Genomic DNA, 15,505 nt, shown 5'->3' with positions numbered 1-15,505 from the left:
ATTGTCTTCCTTCCCTCCTCCTCCTTCTTTTGTGACAGAAATCAATAATACCCAATGCAACGCCCCACAAATAAGTTGTCCACACACGTGCCTATAAAATAAAACTTTCATCACCGGCTTCGATGTACATACAAAATATATATATATATATATAAAAAAAAAACTGACTGCTTGCATTACAATAAATAAATAAATATGCAAAAAAAAAAAATAGAATGAGCCTTATCCTTGGTATATCCTTGTTCTATCTAGGCCACAAAACGCAGGTTGGTGCGCTTGCGACCACCAAATTCGCCAAAGTTGCGTCGCACGGCCTGAAGGACAGCCTGCTTGGCCACAGGATCTACGGGCTCATCCTGGCCAGGAGCCTGAGCGTCCTTGGCATTCTGGCCATCCGACTGACGGCCCAAAATGTTCCAGAAGGGACGCGGCGTGGTGGTCGTCGGCGGATCCTTGTTAATGTAGATGCAATTGATGATGGGCTCATCGCCATAGAATTGCCGATTCTTGTTGCGATTCCTGCGGCGCTTCTGTTGCTGCTGCTGCTGCTGCTGCATGCGACGTCTGTTCTTCTGCTGCTTGCGGCGTCGCCGCTGTTGCTGCAACGTCTGCTGCTGGCGGCGTTTCTGCTGCTGGGTCAGCTGGGGCCGGCGGCGACGATAGCCACCGATGGAGGAACTGGAACTTGAACTGGAACTGGGACGGCGACGCCTGTTGCCGCTGGAGGAGAGGCTGCTGCTGCTGCTGCTGCTGCTGCTGCTGCTTTGCTTCTTCTTTTTCTTGGTCCTGCGCTGGCTGGTGCTGCAAGGATATAGAGCAAGATTAAACATATATTTTACTGGGATAACCCTCTCTCTCTTCAACATTACCTGCTACTGCTGCTGCTGCTACTGGGCTTCTTCTTCTTTTTCTTTTTCTTCTGAACGGAAGAATTGCTGCCAGAAGAATTGCTAATCGAAGACATGCTGCTGCTGCTGCTGCTAAGGGAAGACTGTGCACTTAAAGATGCCATAGCAGCTGGCTTCTTGATAACATCTACGGGACTCTGATCCTGCTGTATCTCCTGCACCTCCTGCTCCTTATCCTGCTTCTTCTTTTGATCCTTCTCCTTCTGCTCTTTGTTCTTCTTCTTTTGTGTCACCAACTCTTGATTCTGCTCAGTCTCCTCCTTACGTTTCTTCTGCGACACTCGTTTCTTGTTCTTCTGATTCGAATTCTTCTTATTCTTATTCTTGTTATTTTTATTCTTATTCTTGTTTTTGTTCTGATTTGGCCGCTTGTTGGCCTGATTGATTACGGGATGAATATCGCTGTCATCGTTTGTGCTCCAAATCGCTGTGGTTGATGTCGGTTGGTCCTCGCTGACAATATGCTCGTCGTACTCACCCAGACCCACATAGCCGGGCTGATCCCGATAGTAGCCACCAGGTCCATAGTAGAAGTCATCATAGTCCTCTTCGTCATAATCTTCTTCGTCATAGTCACCTTCGTCCTCGGGCAGGACCGCCTCCCAGGGATGCACAAAGGGATAGAAGCTAACGGCCGGCTGCTGGACATCCGCTTGGATGGGCTTCAGCTCGAAGACGGCATGTGTGTCGGGATTGACCTTGGGTGGCTGATGGGACTGAACCACCACAATGCCAGCATCCTCGGCCACATTGGCATGACTGGCGGCATTGGCCACCACACTAACGCCCTGCGGCAGATGAGCGGCACTGGTCTGCTCTCCCGGGGAGCCGGGAGCCAAGGGCAGGGCCAAGGCGGCGGGCACAAATTGTGACTGAGATTTCGGAGATTGTCCAGCCTGCATCTCATCCTCCAGCTCCTCGTCATCATCTTCGTCATCATCATCATCCTCATCCGCATCAGCATCATCATCGTTGGGAACATGCGGTTCGTAGTGCACTCCAGTTAGAGCCACATACCGCCTCTTGCTGGGATCCACCTCCTGGAGGGTGGCAGCACCCTCACGATGCTCCATCATTGCCGGCAAACTCTCCACATTCAATGTCTGCGAACTGACCTGGACACTTGCTCCAGTCTCTCCGGTCTTAGCTCCCGCGGAGAGAGCCCTGCCGGAGCGCTTCCTCCTGGTCACGACGCACTGCGACTGGCTGCCATCGCCCTTCAGCTGGCGCCCCTGAATATAGAAACGCTTCAGCTCATACTCGTCGCCATTCTCGTCCACCTCGATCAGGGACTCGCCGGAAACACTGATGGCCAGAAAGACCAGGCCCAGGAAGAGCCAGACGCACCGGTTCCTCATCTTGTCCAGACTTGGCTAAAAACTGAGCTGTCCGACGATCGGCAGCGGCTTATATTAGCTCGCTTGGCACCACATTGACCCACAGCTAATTGCCAAAAGTGGACAGAGACCAAAGGCAAAGCCACAGCCACAGCCACCAACGGTTTCCTACGAACCCGAGGTCGATCTCTAGTCTTTGGCCACTGAATTATTCATCAGCTAGCCGCTGCTATGTAGCTTCTATCTGGCTTTCTTCGGAGAACCCGTTTCTCCTCTGGCTTTCTGTCGCGGGGTCAATGGATCGACCGATCATTAATAACCCCACATCGATGGCCCCAGCCATCTACGACGGATGAAAGTTTCGGCCCTTAATAGGTCACAAATCCAAGGTATGAATCTATCTGCAAAAAATCCCAAAAAGCCACTTCGAAATTCACGCGTTTCTTCGATCAGAATTTCAGTTATTAACATTCCAATTCCGGATTTCTTAACCATTCATTATATTAATCATTCGAATGCGAATTGTGATTAAATATTGTTATCACATCAACACTTTTGATCATATTTAAATTACATTATTTATCTAAGAGTCAAGTAAAACAAATTCTCTATGGTATTTTTTACAAATTTATAGATAATAGTCTTATTATGCCATTATATTCCTTTTGTTCCAATATCTCTCTGCAAGAGTGGAACAAGACGGCCCTTTTTAAATTCCGCATAAATTTAGCCTTGGCATATTTTTAAAAATAGATCTTATGACTCTATTGGCCAAATTTAGAGGCGTTAAATTCCTGCCCACTGTTGAAGAAGATTTATTTGGAACCAACAGATGATTTAGCGGTCAAGAACAGAACAAAAGGGAGCATTTCTAAACAAAATTGACAACAAAAGGTTAACTCACACGTGGTACGAAAGTTTTTCTTTAGCTTCAGTCTTTTCTAGGGATTCAGATGCTAAATGCTCTTCAGTATTAGATATATTTATATATATTTTAAATAGTTTAAATATATTTTTAAATATATTTTGCATTTTTATTATGAAAATTATTAATAAACTGGTTTGATTTTCATGTCTTAATCTTGAGAAATTTTGCCTTTTCTAGTGATTAAATTTATGTACACAGAAAATGCAACCTGATGCAAAATTATTAAATACAAAATAAAGGATCTTGCTAATATTGTTTCAAAACCTCCTAATTAACTTATAAACTCCATCTCAAAGAGTATTAAAAAGCGAAATTGACCTATGACAGAGTGCTGGCAAAAAAAAAAAACTCAAAACCGAAAACAGAAAAGAAAGAGTTATGGAAAAATCAAATTTCTTAGCGGGATTAAAATTTCTACAAGCGAAGCTGACTCAAAAACCGAAATGAATTTATTGATTGTGATTAGGAAAGGCCCGCAGAAAAAAAAGAGAGAGACATTTGGCCAACCAAAAGCCAATAAACATAGCAAATCACAGCTTGTGACCTGCGTTGTTTTATTTATTTTTCTTAAACACTTTTTCTTAGTTAGTCTGTTGGACTAACAGCAAAAGCATTAGCATTATCCAAGCCAAACCTGAGCTGAGCTGAGCTAAGACGAGGCCATTTATTGTCCACTCTTTGTGCATGCTAGTGAAGCATCATAAATTGCCATGGCCAAGAGGAACCGGTGCCCCCCGGGCCAAAAGCTGGGTGTGATCCAGGCGCGTTGAAGGGAGCTTAGTCTTGATATTGGATTTGCATGACGTAGAAAACGCAGAGAGTTATCTTTATGCTTTGGGTCTTCTACATATACATATGTAATGCTATATGTATAATAGAACCTTAAAAAAATTCCTCTCAAATCGCTTCATACATATCTCTTTTGAGCGCTGGTAGCTGGAAACTAGGAACACCAACAGTAGCATTGACAAGAACTTTGACAAGCTCACACCTTGTTCTGATATCGTGGCACTGATAACAGTCGGAAGGAATGAAACACAGACGACAGATCATGATCGTTGGAGTTCGGCAAACGATATGGGCACTGGGTTGGGTTGATAAATTCACTTCGATTTCCTACAATCTGTCATCGGCCCCATTTTGGGGCGAGACATCTATGTACACATAGTCTGGTATTGGTATTGTTTTCACTTTGATTTTGAGGGGAAAGGCAATCATATCGTTAGAATTTTCCACAGTGGCTAAAGATATTGAAAAAGGTGTCTGTAGAAGAGTATTTTGGCAAGAGATTAAAATTTAAATTGAATATGGGTAATACAGGAAGGCATTATAATTCTAGTTTTCTAGTTTCAAATAATAATTCAATTGCAAACTTAAAGAATTTATAAACTTTAGCTTTCCTTTCTTGTTTTCTATAATATTTATCTACACATTAGTTTTCTTTTACTATTAATTACTTGCTACAAACTTTAAAATGTCCCATTTTAGTTTTAAGAATACATTCCTCTGAGAGTGTAAGTATACTTACAATGAGATGGTCAAGTGTGTACTCACACACCTGTGTGTGTGGGGGTCTACATAGACAGAAAGTGCGTATCGCAATTAGAATTCCATTGCGATCCCTCGATTAATTTTCTCCAATTCTCATTTGCATGGCGGGGCAGCACTTTCTAACGCCAGTCCCCTCAGTCCCCCCAAAAGACAGCATCTCGGCACGGTAATATCATAAAAATAACATATAATAATATAAAGCCATTGACATAAATCCGAGAACTTTAATTCACAATTCATACATTTGCATTATTTATGTAAAAACAAAAAACGAGGAGATAACAGACAGTATTTACCATGAATTTTTGGCCCCTTTGTGGCTCATGCTGGCCGCTTTCGTATCGCGGGCATCGCCAACGGAATTTATAATTAATTCGTGCATTAAATTTTCGAGCATATTATCCATCCCCATCCCCCCCCATTATTATTTTATTTTTTCTTCTTTTTTTGCCGCACAAATCAATAAGTTATATGTGAGAGTTTCGTTTAATAATGAGATGCATGATAAAATTTGGTTATTTTGTACTTTTTCTTTCTTTGGCAGCCGGAGGAATGCGCTGGCACATATATATGAATATGTGTATATGCAAATCGGAGGAGGTGCGATGTCAGCCGGAAAAACGGGTTTTCCCCAAACACACACACAAATCACAGCAGCAGGCACAGGTCGACCAATCCCAACTGCAACTGCAACTGCATCTTTGTATCTTTGTATCTTTTACCCATTTGTGTCTGTGTGTGCATTCAGATAATATAGATATAAAAAGATGCTGCAAACAAAATGGTGTTGCACTCCGCCTTCGTGTTGAGAGTTTTCCAGAATGGAAGATCGATTTTTCATTATCTGACCCAATAAAAGAAGAAAAGAAGACCCCGAATATACAGCGCCTAATTAAGTATGCCCACCGTGCACAGGCGGCCTTATTTATTTGTGTTTGAGTTGCCTGAACTGATTTTACAAGATCCCAATATTAAGCGTCCTAATACAATAAATTAGGTATTTAAAATGGCAAGAGCACTGCTAATGAATGTGCTCGACCATGGGATACCCAGTGGTCGAAGGTTTTGTGTGTTTAATTAAGAGATGCAATGAGACAATTAGCTATGCTCTTCCAGGCAAACATGGGCAGAAGCCAGACTCTTCTGACTTCTGAACAGAGATGTTACCTGGTTTATTTTTTTTTATTTATTATTTTTTAATTTATAGGAGGTAATTTGCTTTATACAATTTGACTAATGTATTTTATTTTATAACATTCTGAAACTTTTGCTTCATACAGATTGGCAGTCAGAATGTTGATCAGCAATATATATACTTTATAGAGTCAGAGATAGAAAATCTTAAGGTAAGAATAACCGTAGATATTCTACACAACATTTTACCTGAGTAAATTTTACACATGAGAACTTGCAGCAAACTCCGATAGGTGGCGTTGAGTCTGTTGACGCTGGGGATTCCCCGGCTCACTTGTGTACCGGATAAGGTGTTCTCATCGCTGCAAAATCACCATTCTTTCACAAAAAAAGTATAGTAAGGTAAACGTGACGTATTTGCTGAAACATTATTTATATATATGGTTGTTTATTTTTTTTTTAGATAAAGCAATTCACGTTATCTTTCAATACATGCATTTGTACAGTAAAACAAATATAATAGGGTTTAGAGCTTTAGTATTTAACAACTTAAAATGTGTGTCACTAATATTATTAATATATTTTATGCAATACTATTTTGCTAATCAACTCTGTGACCCTGGCCCCTGGTTAAAGAACACTAGAGACTATTATTTTTTAATTTCTGTAAAATTTCTTTTACTGAATTTCTACTGTAATCGATCGTTATCTTTTGCATTCCCTTATCAATTCAGACCCTAATGCCAAATGCTATTTAGTATAAAACCAAACATTTAGTTAGTTCAGTAAAGCGACAAATGCAACTTCTTCACAAAAAAATCACAAAAACAGTTCCATTTAATACTTTAAACGATTGAAAATTCGTTGCAAAGTGTTAACTTTTCTGGGTCATTCCTGATTAACAGAACAATCAACAAAAAAATGAACGAGAACCCGATGAGCATTTTAGACCTCAATGATGACTGTCAACGGCAGATAATGAAATATATAATTGCTGATTGCGAGTTGAATGAAAAGTCTCAGGGCAATCAAATGAAGTATTCAGATTTAGTAAACCTTGCCCTGGCCCACGAGGATTTTGAGGGAATATTAGAAGAATACTATAAAGATTTATACGATGATTTGGAATTTGTTTTTGTGGCCAAGAGACACAGCCTAGAAATTGATTTTGCAGAGCTGCAAACCATACACACAGGCAAGGGGGCAGACGCATTCTGGCGAATCTTCGCTGATACCATTCGAGAAAATGATGTATTACGTGAAGTTCAACTTTACTTTAACCCAGAAGATTTTCAACCCGATTTCTTGGATCATTTCGAAATAATAAAGCACGCTCTTCAACATAAAAAGTGCCTGCACACAGTAACAATTGCTCTTAATGGTTAGTTAATAATATAAATACCAGCATTAAGCTTATTATCAATATATTTTTCATTTAAGGATATTCCCTAGATGATTTAAATCATTTTGGCCACATTATCAATCTCAATTTAAGCGTACGAATGAGCGCCGAGGCACTTGTAAATGTATGTAAGTCAAACCCGAATTTGGGTAGTCTCAAGTTTACCAGAACCGATATCCTTGGAAGACTGTCAGACATCGTGCCCCATTGCCAAAATCTTAAATACCTACAGTTTGTGGCAAAACCGGATGTCGATGGAGCCGAATATGCACCGCTGTCAGAGCTACCGAACCTTAAACAAATGACTATATTCGGTGCCTTTGAGGGGGGCTCTGTGTTGGCCATTTTTGATTCGATTACAAAATGGCAGAGACCTAGTTTCCGACCGTTGAAAATTACCTTTATCGAGGAGTTGCCACATTTAAGCAAAGTTACAATTCCAAGAATTAACTCTTTGTTGCTTTTAGAGTTAAAGAATGATTCAAAATGTATAGAATTAAGTACCTCTTATGACTTCTGGGATATATCTAGAGAGAGCAGCCTCCTAGGGCAATCTCTCGCCACCATAACCCTAATTGAAGCAGCATTAAAAATCAATTTTCATAGTCTTACCCTATTTGAATGTCCGATATCAGATGCCGATATAAGAGGATTTATATCCCTATTAAAAATTTTCAATATAAAATCGTTCGAATTAGAAGGCAACAAAAAGGAAGATGAAATAGTAATAGCAAAACTCTTTGCATCCATGTTACCGGACAAATCATTCGCTTTGAAATCAATCAATACTTCTGGCAGAAAATTGGGTCAACTAATTGCCTCTGAGCTTGTCAAAATAAAATCAATTACATCTTTGATCTGTGAATTTTCAGATTGGAAGGCTGTCGAACCCTTGAGTGAGCTTAAAAACCTGGAAACCCTATCTATCAGTGTTTCAAGTGCGTTTGAGAAAACAGATTCAAGAGCGCTTTGCAGGCTCTTAAACACCTGCTCCTCAAGTGGTTTCATTTGGTGCCAAGATTGGTTCATTGAATTCAGAAAGAATGAGAATTTTATAGGTCACAGTAAAAGAGTTAAAACTCTAAAAATAAAGGGCAATGGAAATGCAAAAAAGGGATTCATCGTTGAAGCATTTAGCTACAGGGATTTAATTGCAATCGAGGAACTGGATGTTACTGAATACTCCAATATAAATATAAAAGATATATTGAATATGGCAGAAGTGCATCCTATAAAAAAATTAAGAATTTTATTAACTGATACGAATGACATTGAGAACTTGTCCAGCCTCACTGAGCTCCAAGAATTGACCATATATGACTCTGTGAAGGGATCTTTGGTAAAGCTCTTCGATCAACTGGCCACAAAGGAGTCCCCGTCGCTTCAATGCTTACAAATAAATTCAGGAGATATATCAGGCGAAGAACTAGCTCGAGTTTCTAAAGTAAAATCGTTAAAAAAATTAGATATATGTGATTCTCGGCCTGAAGATTGCTACTCATTGATGGAGCTAGCTAATTCTAATATTGAGGAGTTAACGCTTGCATTTCCGCGCTTTTCTCTACGAGAATTATTTTCTGCATTTGCTGCAAGTACAAAAAACAGACTTCAGCACTTGAAAATTAATGGAACACCGTATAGTATTATTGAGCTCATGGAATTGGAGGAGCTGGCTAAAATTAAGGGTTTAAGGAGTCTACACTGCAGATGTTTGTGTAATAATGTTTCATTTTTGCAGAACTTTAAACACTTGTCGAAATTGGATATTGCATTGTATGTAACATTTCCCGAAGAACTACAATATTTGGTCGAACTTAGGAATTTAAATTCGTTGACCTTGTTTTTGCGTGACTATGCATTTTCAAGTAATGACGATATTCTGGCCAATATACAAAGTCTAGAGAGCCTCAGCCTTGTAGTAGGCATAGGTGTTGAGCTCACAAATGTCTACAAGGCTTTTGCCAGTAAAAACGTGAAATTAACACATCTAACTACAACGATTGGATGTATTGAAGAATTACAGCAAATAACGCGAATTAAATCGTTAAAAAGTCTAAAGCTTTTCATTAGACAATTTGCTAGAAAACTAACAAGCCTAGGCGAGCTATCAAAACTCAAATCGTTGGAAATTACATTAGAGTATGTGAACTATAACACAATGAATAATGTGCTACACATTTTAAAGTGTTGCAAGAATCTCAATCGTCTAATAATTAGCTCTACGCCCCTTTTGCATGATCAATTTCTATGGGATATTTATATTCTTCTGAAGAATATAAGAGACCCCACACTACAGGACCCGTTAACTGTTATCTTAACACACGTTGAAAATGACAAGGAGTTCTATGAAGAGTCCAATATACCGGAGATACTTGTAAGTATAACAATTTTATTACCAAACAGTATTAAAAATAACATCTTTTCAGGTGATAAGCTGTGAGAATGCCTTCTTCAAAGTTTTTTTATACATCTGATCAGTAACAATCAAACGCTGAAAACCCAGTCCAATATGTTTCATATTCAATCCAGAAAATTATAAAATCTAATTATAATTATAATGCATCAGATGTATATTAAACTATAGCGTATATATATTTTGTATATATAAATAAATTAATTTAAATTGTCGCAAGAATTACCACCAAATCAAAAATCACCAATTACACATTTCTGTCCAATTGGAGGTTTGGTAATTTTTTATATTATTGCATACTTATTTGGGTTTCATTGTTAACGATTGTGTCTTTGCACATGGCTGACGGCAAACGGCAACCACTTTTTCCCAGGATTTTTTAATTGTGTGCACTGATAGAAAAATATCTGTAGTAGAAATATATAACAATATAATAACGAACATTCTTATGGCTTTAAATCTAGAAAAAAAAAACAGAGCTGAAATAACCCTAAGCCAAGAAAGCATTATAAATAATAATAAATAATTTACGCACGTTTAGCGAAATATAAATATATATCATTTTTCATAACAAGGGTCGGCTGAATTTAATTGTAATTCATCCCTTCCGATTTGATTGTTATCTTTCGCCTTTTAAGCATTTTCAGGCGATAAAGAATTCTCATTGGCTATGCATTTAACAAAATGGCCGACTGTAAACGGCAACCCTTATTTGCCATCTCTTAATTAAATACAATAATAGGATTGATTTTCTATTAAGGTATGTCTACTGGTAATCCCCCACATTTTAATAATATATATTTAACACATTTTCTGACGGTAACCACTATTTATTGGCTATACGTTTGCCAAAAATGCCGACCCCACCATGCAAACCAGACATCTTTGACGGCCATCTCATCATTTTGGAGTTCTAGAACCCTGTTTTGCTGTCCTAATAGGGTAATGAAATGGTTATTTCCGATTCAGTAGATTATTACACTTGCTCTGCCTTCTACTTTTACAAGAACCTACAATTTTCTTTTTAAAAAAAGGAAAATTTGTACATCAATTTTGATATTTAGAGAAACCAACGATGTATCGATAGGACCGATATTGCACACCGCCATGCATCTTTACACATCCCTACATTTGTCGCTTGCCTTTCCTTTCCTGTCTTTCCGGTGTGGTGAACGCGTTCTTTATTCTTCGTGCGGTGTTTAAGCTTAATGAAGAAAATTATTGTACAATTTTTCGGGCCATAATTAAACATCCGTGGGAAAGTGTTGTAGCCATCAAGGAAGAAGCGTTTATGAGCGGCGCAGCCAATTATAATCCCGTAAGTCACCGGCGCACAGGTAAGTTTTCGCCATTGCTGAACTTTTTGTGTGTGTGTGTGTGTGTGTGTGCAGAAGGGAGAAAAGAATTGAGAAGTAAATGTAAAAGATTCACGATTCTGTTGTGACTGGTTTCATTAAGAGTTTCACCATTGCTTATTGAGAATTCAGGTAAAATTATATTCCTAGACGATCTTTAAATAATTTAGAATATAGCCCCTTTTTATAAAAGCTCTATATATTTATGTATGTAATGTATACATGTATACAATATGTATATGTATGTAAATTACAGAGTTCTGCTTTAATACGCTTGCGCGTAGACTTGTCTCTTTTACTTGCCTTCTTTCATTTTCTTGTGACGCTCTAGTCATCTCCCTCTGACACATGTCTAAATGTCTAACAAACAGACCTCACTTGGGAGCCGTCCGTCTCTTTTTCTGTTCGGCTTTTATGCTTCACATTCAACTTTCGTCACACACACTTTGAAAACCGGTGACATTTTCTTTTCGATTTTCCTTTAACGGAGAGCAGAACTGACAAGAAAGAATCGCAGGGTGGAGTAGACGCCGAAAACTCATTCTAAGTGTCTGCTGAAACGGAAACGAAAGCAGTTCCATACTGAAAGCAAACCCAAGACCAACATGCCATTCTTTCGCTGGTGGTTCTCGAAGCCTAAACCCGAGGAGGAGGGTAATCAATCTAGTGGCACCGAGGACCTATTCAAGAAGGTGAGTGAAGACATCTTAGAGGATGGGTTCGAGGATACGGATTCGAGAATTACACAAAAGCATACATATTCATATACAGTGCAAAAACGGTATGGAGGGACTAATTACCCGTTGTGACCGCTTCTCAATTGAAGTGAAGACCATGACAGGACATCTGCTGGTTAAGCTGGACGGCGTCAAGACCACCTTCGCGCCCCGGACTGGCGATTTCGTGTACCTTAGCTGCGATATGGACAAGGAGGATGAGATTGTACAGGTGAAAACCGTCTTTCCTCTGACCATCAAAACCGATCAGATTTGTGCCGTGGAACTCATTTACGATGATTATATACTATTCGGTAAGAATGTCTACATTATGAGAGAGGACATCCCGACGGGCATAACCCTTCGTTCAACCGACGTGGTCTATGCTGATCTAATCAAGTGTCAGTATGTAAGTGGAATGTTTGCAATTTACAATTTAAATTACAACAAGTTTAATAAATTAAATGACAAAATTAATTCTTATTTCGAAAGGATACATTTACGCAGCGTGCCATAAAGCTGACCCTGCTGGAGAAGAAGTCTAAGTCGGCTAACGACGCATGCAAAATAGTATCGCTGATCGGGGAGACTCACCTCATTTGTTCAGAGCTCCATAAAACTTACCAGATATCGCAGAAGTTGCGCAATAATACAAACGACATCTTGCGCCTGATGAGCGTGAAAGCGCTTAATGACGTGGTAAATCGCCAGCTGAATGTGATTGAGCCTTTGAAGCCCGTTGGCATTCCCGCCAAAGGGGAGATTACGCTCCTATTTGAGGTGAAGACCAAGTTGATGGGAGAAGTTTCCGAGAAATTTGATCTGGACTTTGATACCTTCAAAATGAGACGTAGTATTGCGGTCATCGTGTGCAAATCGAAGGAGGAGGTGGACCAAGCGAAGAAGCGTATGGCCGCAACCAATGTCCCAAGTGCTCCTAGGCCGAGATCTATGCAGGAAGCTCGATTCTATGCCAACCAGATTTTGTCTAGCCCAAAGGATGCGGTGCCAGGACAAAGCGTAGGCCTCAAGCGCCGCTTTGTGAGCATTCGTTTGGCTGCTTATGACGTAAGCTTGGTTTTATGTAAGGTTTTCGGCAATTCCAAATTTACTTTTAGATCCCCGACACGCTCCGCCAGATCTACCTGACCACCGCACGGCAATCGGACATGTTGAAGGCCATCGAGTTGCAGTATCCGTTCGTCAAGGAGGAGATGAACATCAAGAACTATGTTCAAAATTATAGCCTCTTCCTGCACCTCGAAGAGCTTGAGAATTTCGTGCTCATTCGGACCTACGACAGGCAGCGGGCACACTTCCAGATAGACGGCGAGTACCTATCGCTGCTGGTCACTAATCTTGCCGAGCGTCGTCCCTCGCTGGTCGTTGGTGATATTGTGCGTGCCAATAATCTCTGGGTGGACGGTACCGAAACGGAAACCGACCGGAGCTTCGAGGGCATCGTCCACAAAGTGCTTGGCAATCGCATTCTGCTCAAATTCAGCGCCGGCTTCCACAAGACGTATAAGGGAGAGGAATACAGCCTGTCGTTTTACTTTTCACGTTTCGGTCTTCGCAAGCAGCACCATGCCATCTCAAAGATAATATCCGTTATTGGTGAGGATTTCTTGTTCCCCACAAAGCTAATTCAACGCGAGCAGCCTCAGTTGGAAGTCAGGATGGAGGGATCAGACGATATGTACCTATATGATTCAAAGTTGAAGTGGTTTAATCCATCCCTTAATCACATCCAAAAGCGAACTGTATTCAATATCTTGCGTGGCGAGTTGCAGAATATTCCTTACGTCATCTTTGGACCGCCTGGAACTGGCAAGACCATGACCCTGATGGAGGTGCTCCTACAGTTGGCGAATATTAATCCGTACTCCCGAATTTTGGTGGGAACACCATCCAATAGTTCGGCGGATCTGATTACGAAGAAGATCATCGAAAGCAAAGTCCTGCCTCCGGACGATTTCATTCGTCTTGTGTCGTACAATCAGATCGATAAGGAATTGATTCCCAAAGAGCTATTGAAATACTGTGCTACTGTGGACATTGGAACACCGGGCAGTTGTGAAAATGGTGTACGTATCTCTCCTCTCCAAGGACAATTACTAACAGAATATCTATTAATTGTAATCACTGCACTATTTCACACAGATGGTGATCACCGAATCTGGCATGAAGATGAGATGTCAGATGAACTTTTTAACACGCTACCGTGTAATAGTATCAACCAACACCACATTGGGGAACTTCATGCAAATGGATTTCCCACGCGGTCACTTCACTCATGTGCTTATCGACGAAGCTGGCCAGTGCTCGGAGCCAGAGACAATGGTACCGATTTCGCTGTTAACCGGAAGTCGGAAGCAAGTTATTCTGGCCGGTGATACCCAACAGCTGCAGGCCATTGTGATAAATCGTTATTCATGTCAGACCGGATACAGCAAATCCTTCCTTGAAAGATTGTTGGAACAGCCACCGTATAGAAAGAATCTGCAAAAATTCCCCAAAACCTCCGGATATAATCCAAAGTGTATGACCAAGTTATTGAACAATTACCGCGCACTGCCAACGATAATGTGCACTTATAACAAGCTCTTTTACGACAATGAACTCATTCCAATGGTTTGCGAATCAAATTCGAAGGAGATTCAACTCCTGGAAAAGGCGCTTGTGGTTTTTAATCCGATCAATGATATTCCAAGAAATCAGGGTGCCTTCTTCTTTGGAATTGATGGTACGAATTTGCAGTGTAATGACTCGCCCTCTTGGTACAATCCGCAGGAGGCCAAGCAAGTATACTTAATGACCATTGCCCTGTACAAAGTTAATTTCCATGAGGATCAGATTGGAATAATCACGCCATATGCAAAGCAAGTGAAGACGCTCAAAACTCTGTTTATGGCCACTAATATAGTCATGCCAAAGATTGGCTCTGTGGAGGAATTTCAAGGACAGGTGGGCAATATCTTTTTTTAGTATTTCATTATATATATATTATATATTTACCATATATGCAGGAACGCGACATTATCCTCATCTCGACAGTGCGCTCCTCGCAGGCACTACTCAACGCCGACGCCCAGATGTCTTTGGGATTCGTGAAGTCCACCAAGCGAATGAATGTGGCCATATCCCGTGCCCGTGCCATGATGATTGTCTTTGGGAATCCTAATATTCTCGCCCTCGACAGTTCATGGCGCAAATACATCACCTATTGTGTCCACAAAAATGCTCTTTTTGGCTGCGAGCTGCCATATTCTGTGTACGGCCCTTACATATCAAAGAAGGATGAGTAAAAACAAAAAACATGGCATACTTTCCAGGGAAGGTTGCTTATTTCCGCTGTGAGCTGCCCAATTCTTATTATTTACGGCAATAACATAGAACAGGACGAGAGAAAACAAAAAAAACGATACATACTACTGATGAAATCTGTGTATACTTTTATATATCTGTTTCCATTCTATTGTTATTTTCTGAACAAATAAATAAATTAAATTTCGTAAATAACACAACATTTAAAGAACTTTTTTTTTTAAATTATTTCTTTAAAAGTATTCATAGGTATGGGAGTTGTAGGGAATAATTCAAGTCTCCTAAATAGTTTTTGGAGAATTTGTAGAATTTTTATTAAAAGAAGTTTAAAAAACGATTATTTATAAAATAAAAAATAACCGATGTGAGTAGAATTAGCTGCCCATAACATTGTAAATTTTGCTTAGATCGATGCAAAATTTGTGCAAAAGATT

At 40.0% G+C, this 15,505-nt stretch overlaps 3 protein-coding genes across 4 annotated transcripts; 2 read left to right on the top strand and 1 right to left on the bottom strand.

Annotated features, from left to right (window-relative positions):
* Positions 1–248: 248 nt before the first annotated feature.
* LOC110184266 (uncharacterized) lies at positions 249–2,316 on the bottom strand. The gene is made up of 2 exons (XM_086836860.1): positions 870–2,316; positions 249–801 (listed from the first exon to the last, which is right to left on the bottom strand). The coding sequence occupies exons 1-2, from the start codon at positions 2,264–2,266 to the stop codon at positions 249–251; spliced, it is 1,950 nt and encodes a 649-aa protein (XP_086692986.1). The 5' UTR covers positions 2,267–2,316.
* A 4,442-nt stretch (positions 2,317–6,758) lies between these two features.
* On the top strand, positions 6,759–9,700 carry LOC147643127 (uncharacterized). The gene is made up of 2 exons (XM_086836887.1): positions 6,759–7,239; positions 7,299–9,700. Exons 1-2 carry the CDS (start codon positions 6,780–6,782, stop codon positions 9,698–9,700), a joined length of 2,862 nt encoding a protein of 953 aa, XP_086693013.1. The 5' UTR covers positions 6,759–6,779.
* Positions 9,701–10,765: 1,065 nt separating this feature from the next.
* On the top strand, positions 10,766–15,266 carry LOC110184240 (5'-3' RNA helicase armi-like). Of its 2 annotated transcripts, none has more exons than XM_020952696.2 (7): positions 10,766–10,991; positions 11,524–11,720; positions 11,800–12,153; positions 12,237–12,812; positions 12,863–13,831; positions 13,908–14,711; positions 14,774–15,266. In XM_020952696.2, the coding sequence occupies exons 2-7, from the start codon at positions 11,634–11,636 to the stop codon at positions 15,050–15,052; spliced, it is 3,069 nt and encodes a 1,022-aa protein (XP_020808355.2). In that variant the 5' UTR covers positions 10,766–10,991; positions 11,524–11,633; the 3' UTR covers positions 15,053–15,266. The 2 variants fall into 2 exon arrangements, with proteins under 2 accessions (XP_020808355.2, XP_086692990.1); XM_086836864.1 differs by having other exon boundaries at positions 10,766–11,010; positions 14,774–15,194.
* The last annotated feature ends 239 nt before the right edge of the window (positions 15,267–15,505 follow it).

Source organism: Drosophila serrata, unplaced genomic scaffold (assembly GCF_035046125.1).
Source record: "Drosophila serrata isolate PLE 108 unplaced genomic scaffold, ASM3504612v1 contig_293, whole genome shotgun sequence".
NCBI classification, from domain to species: domain Eukaryota; kingdom Metazoa; phylum Arthropoda; class Insecta; order Diptera; family Drosophilidae; genus Drosophila; species Drosophila serrata.
The sequence above is the reverse complement of the archived record's forward strand: the minus strand, read 5'-3'. Positions and strand labels throughout refer to the sequence as shown.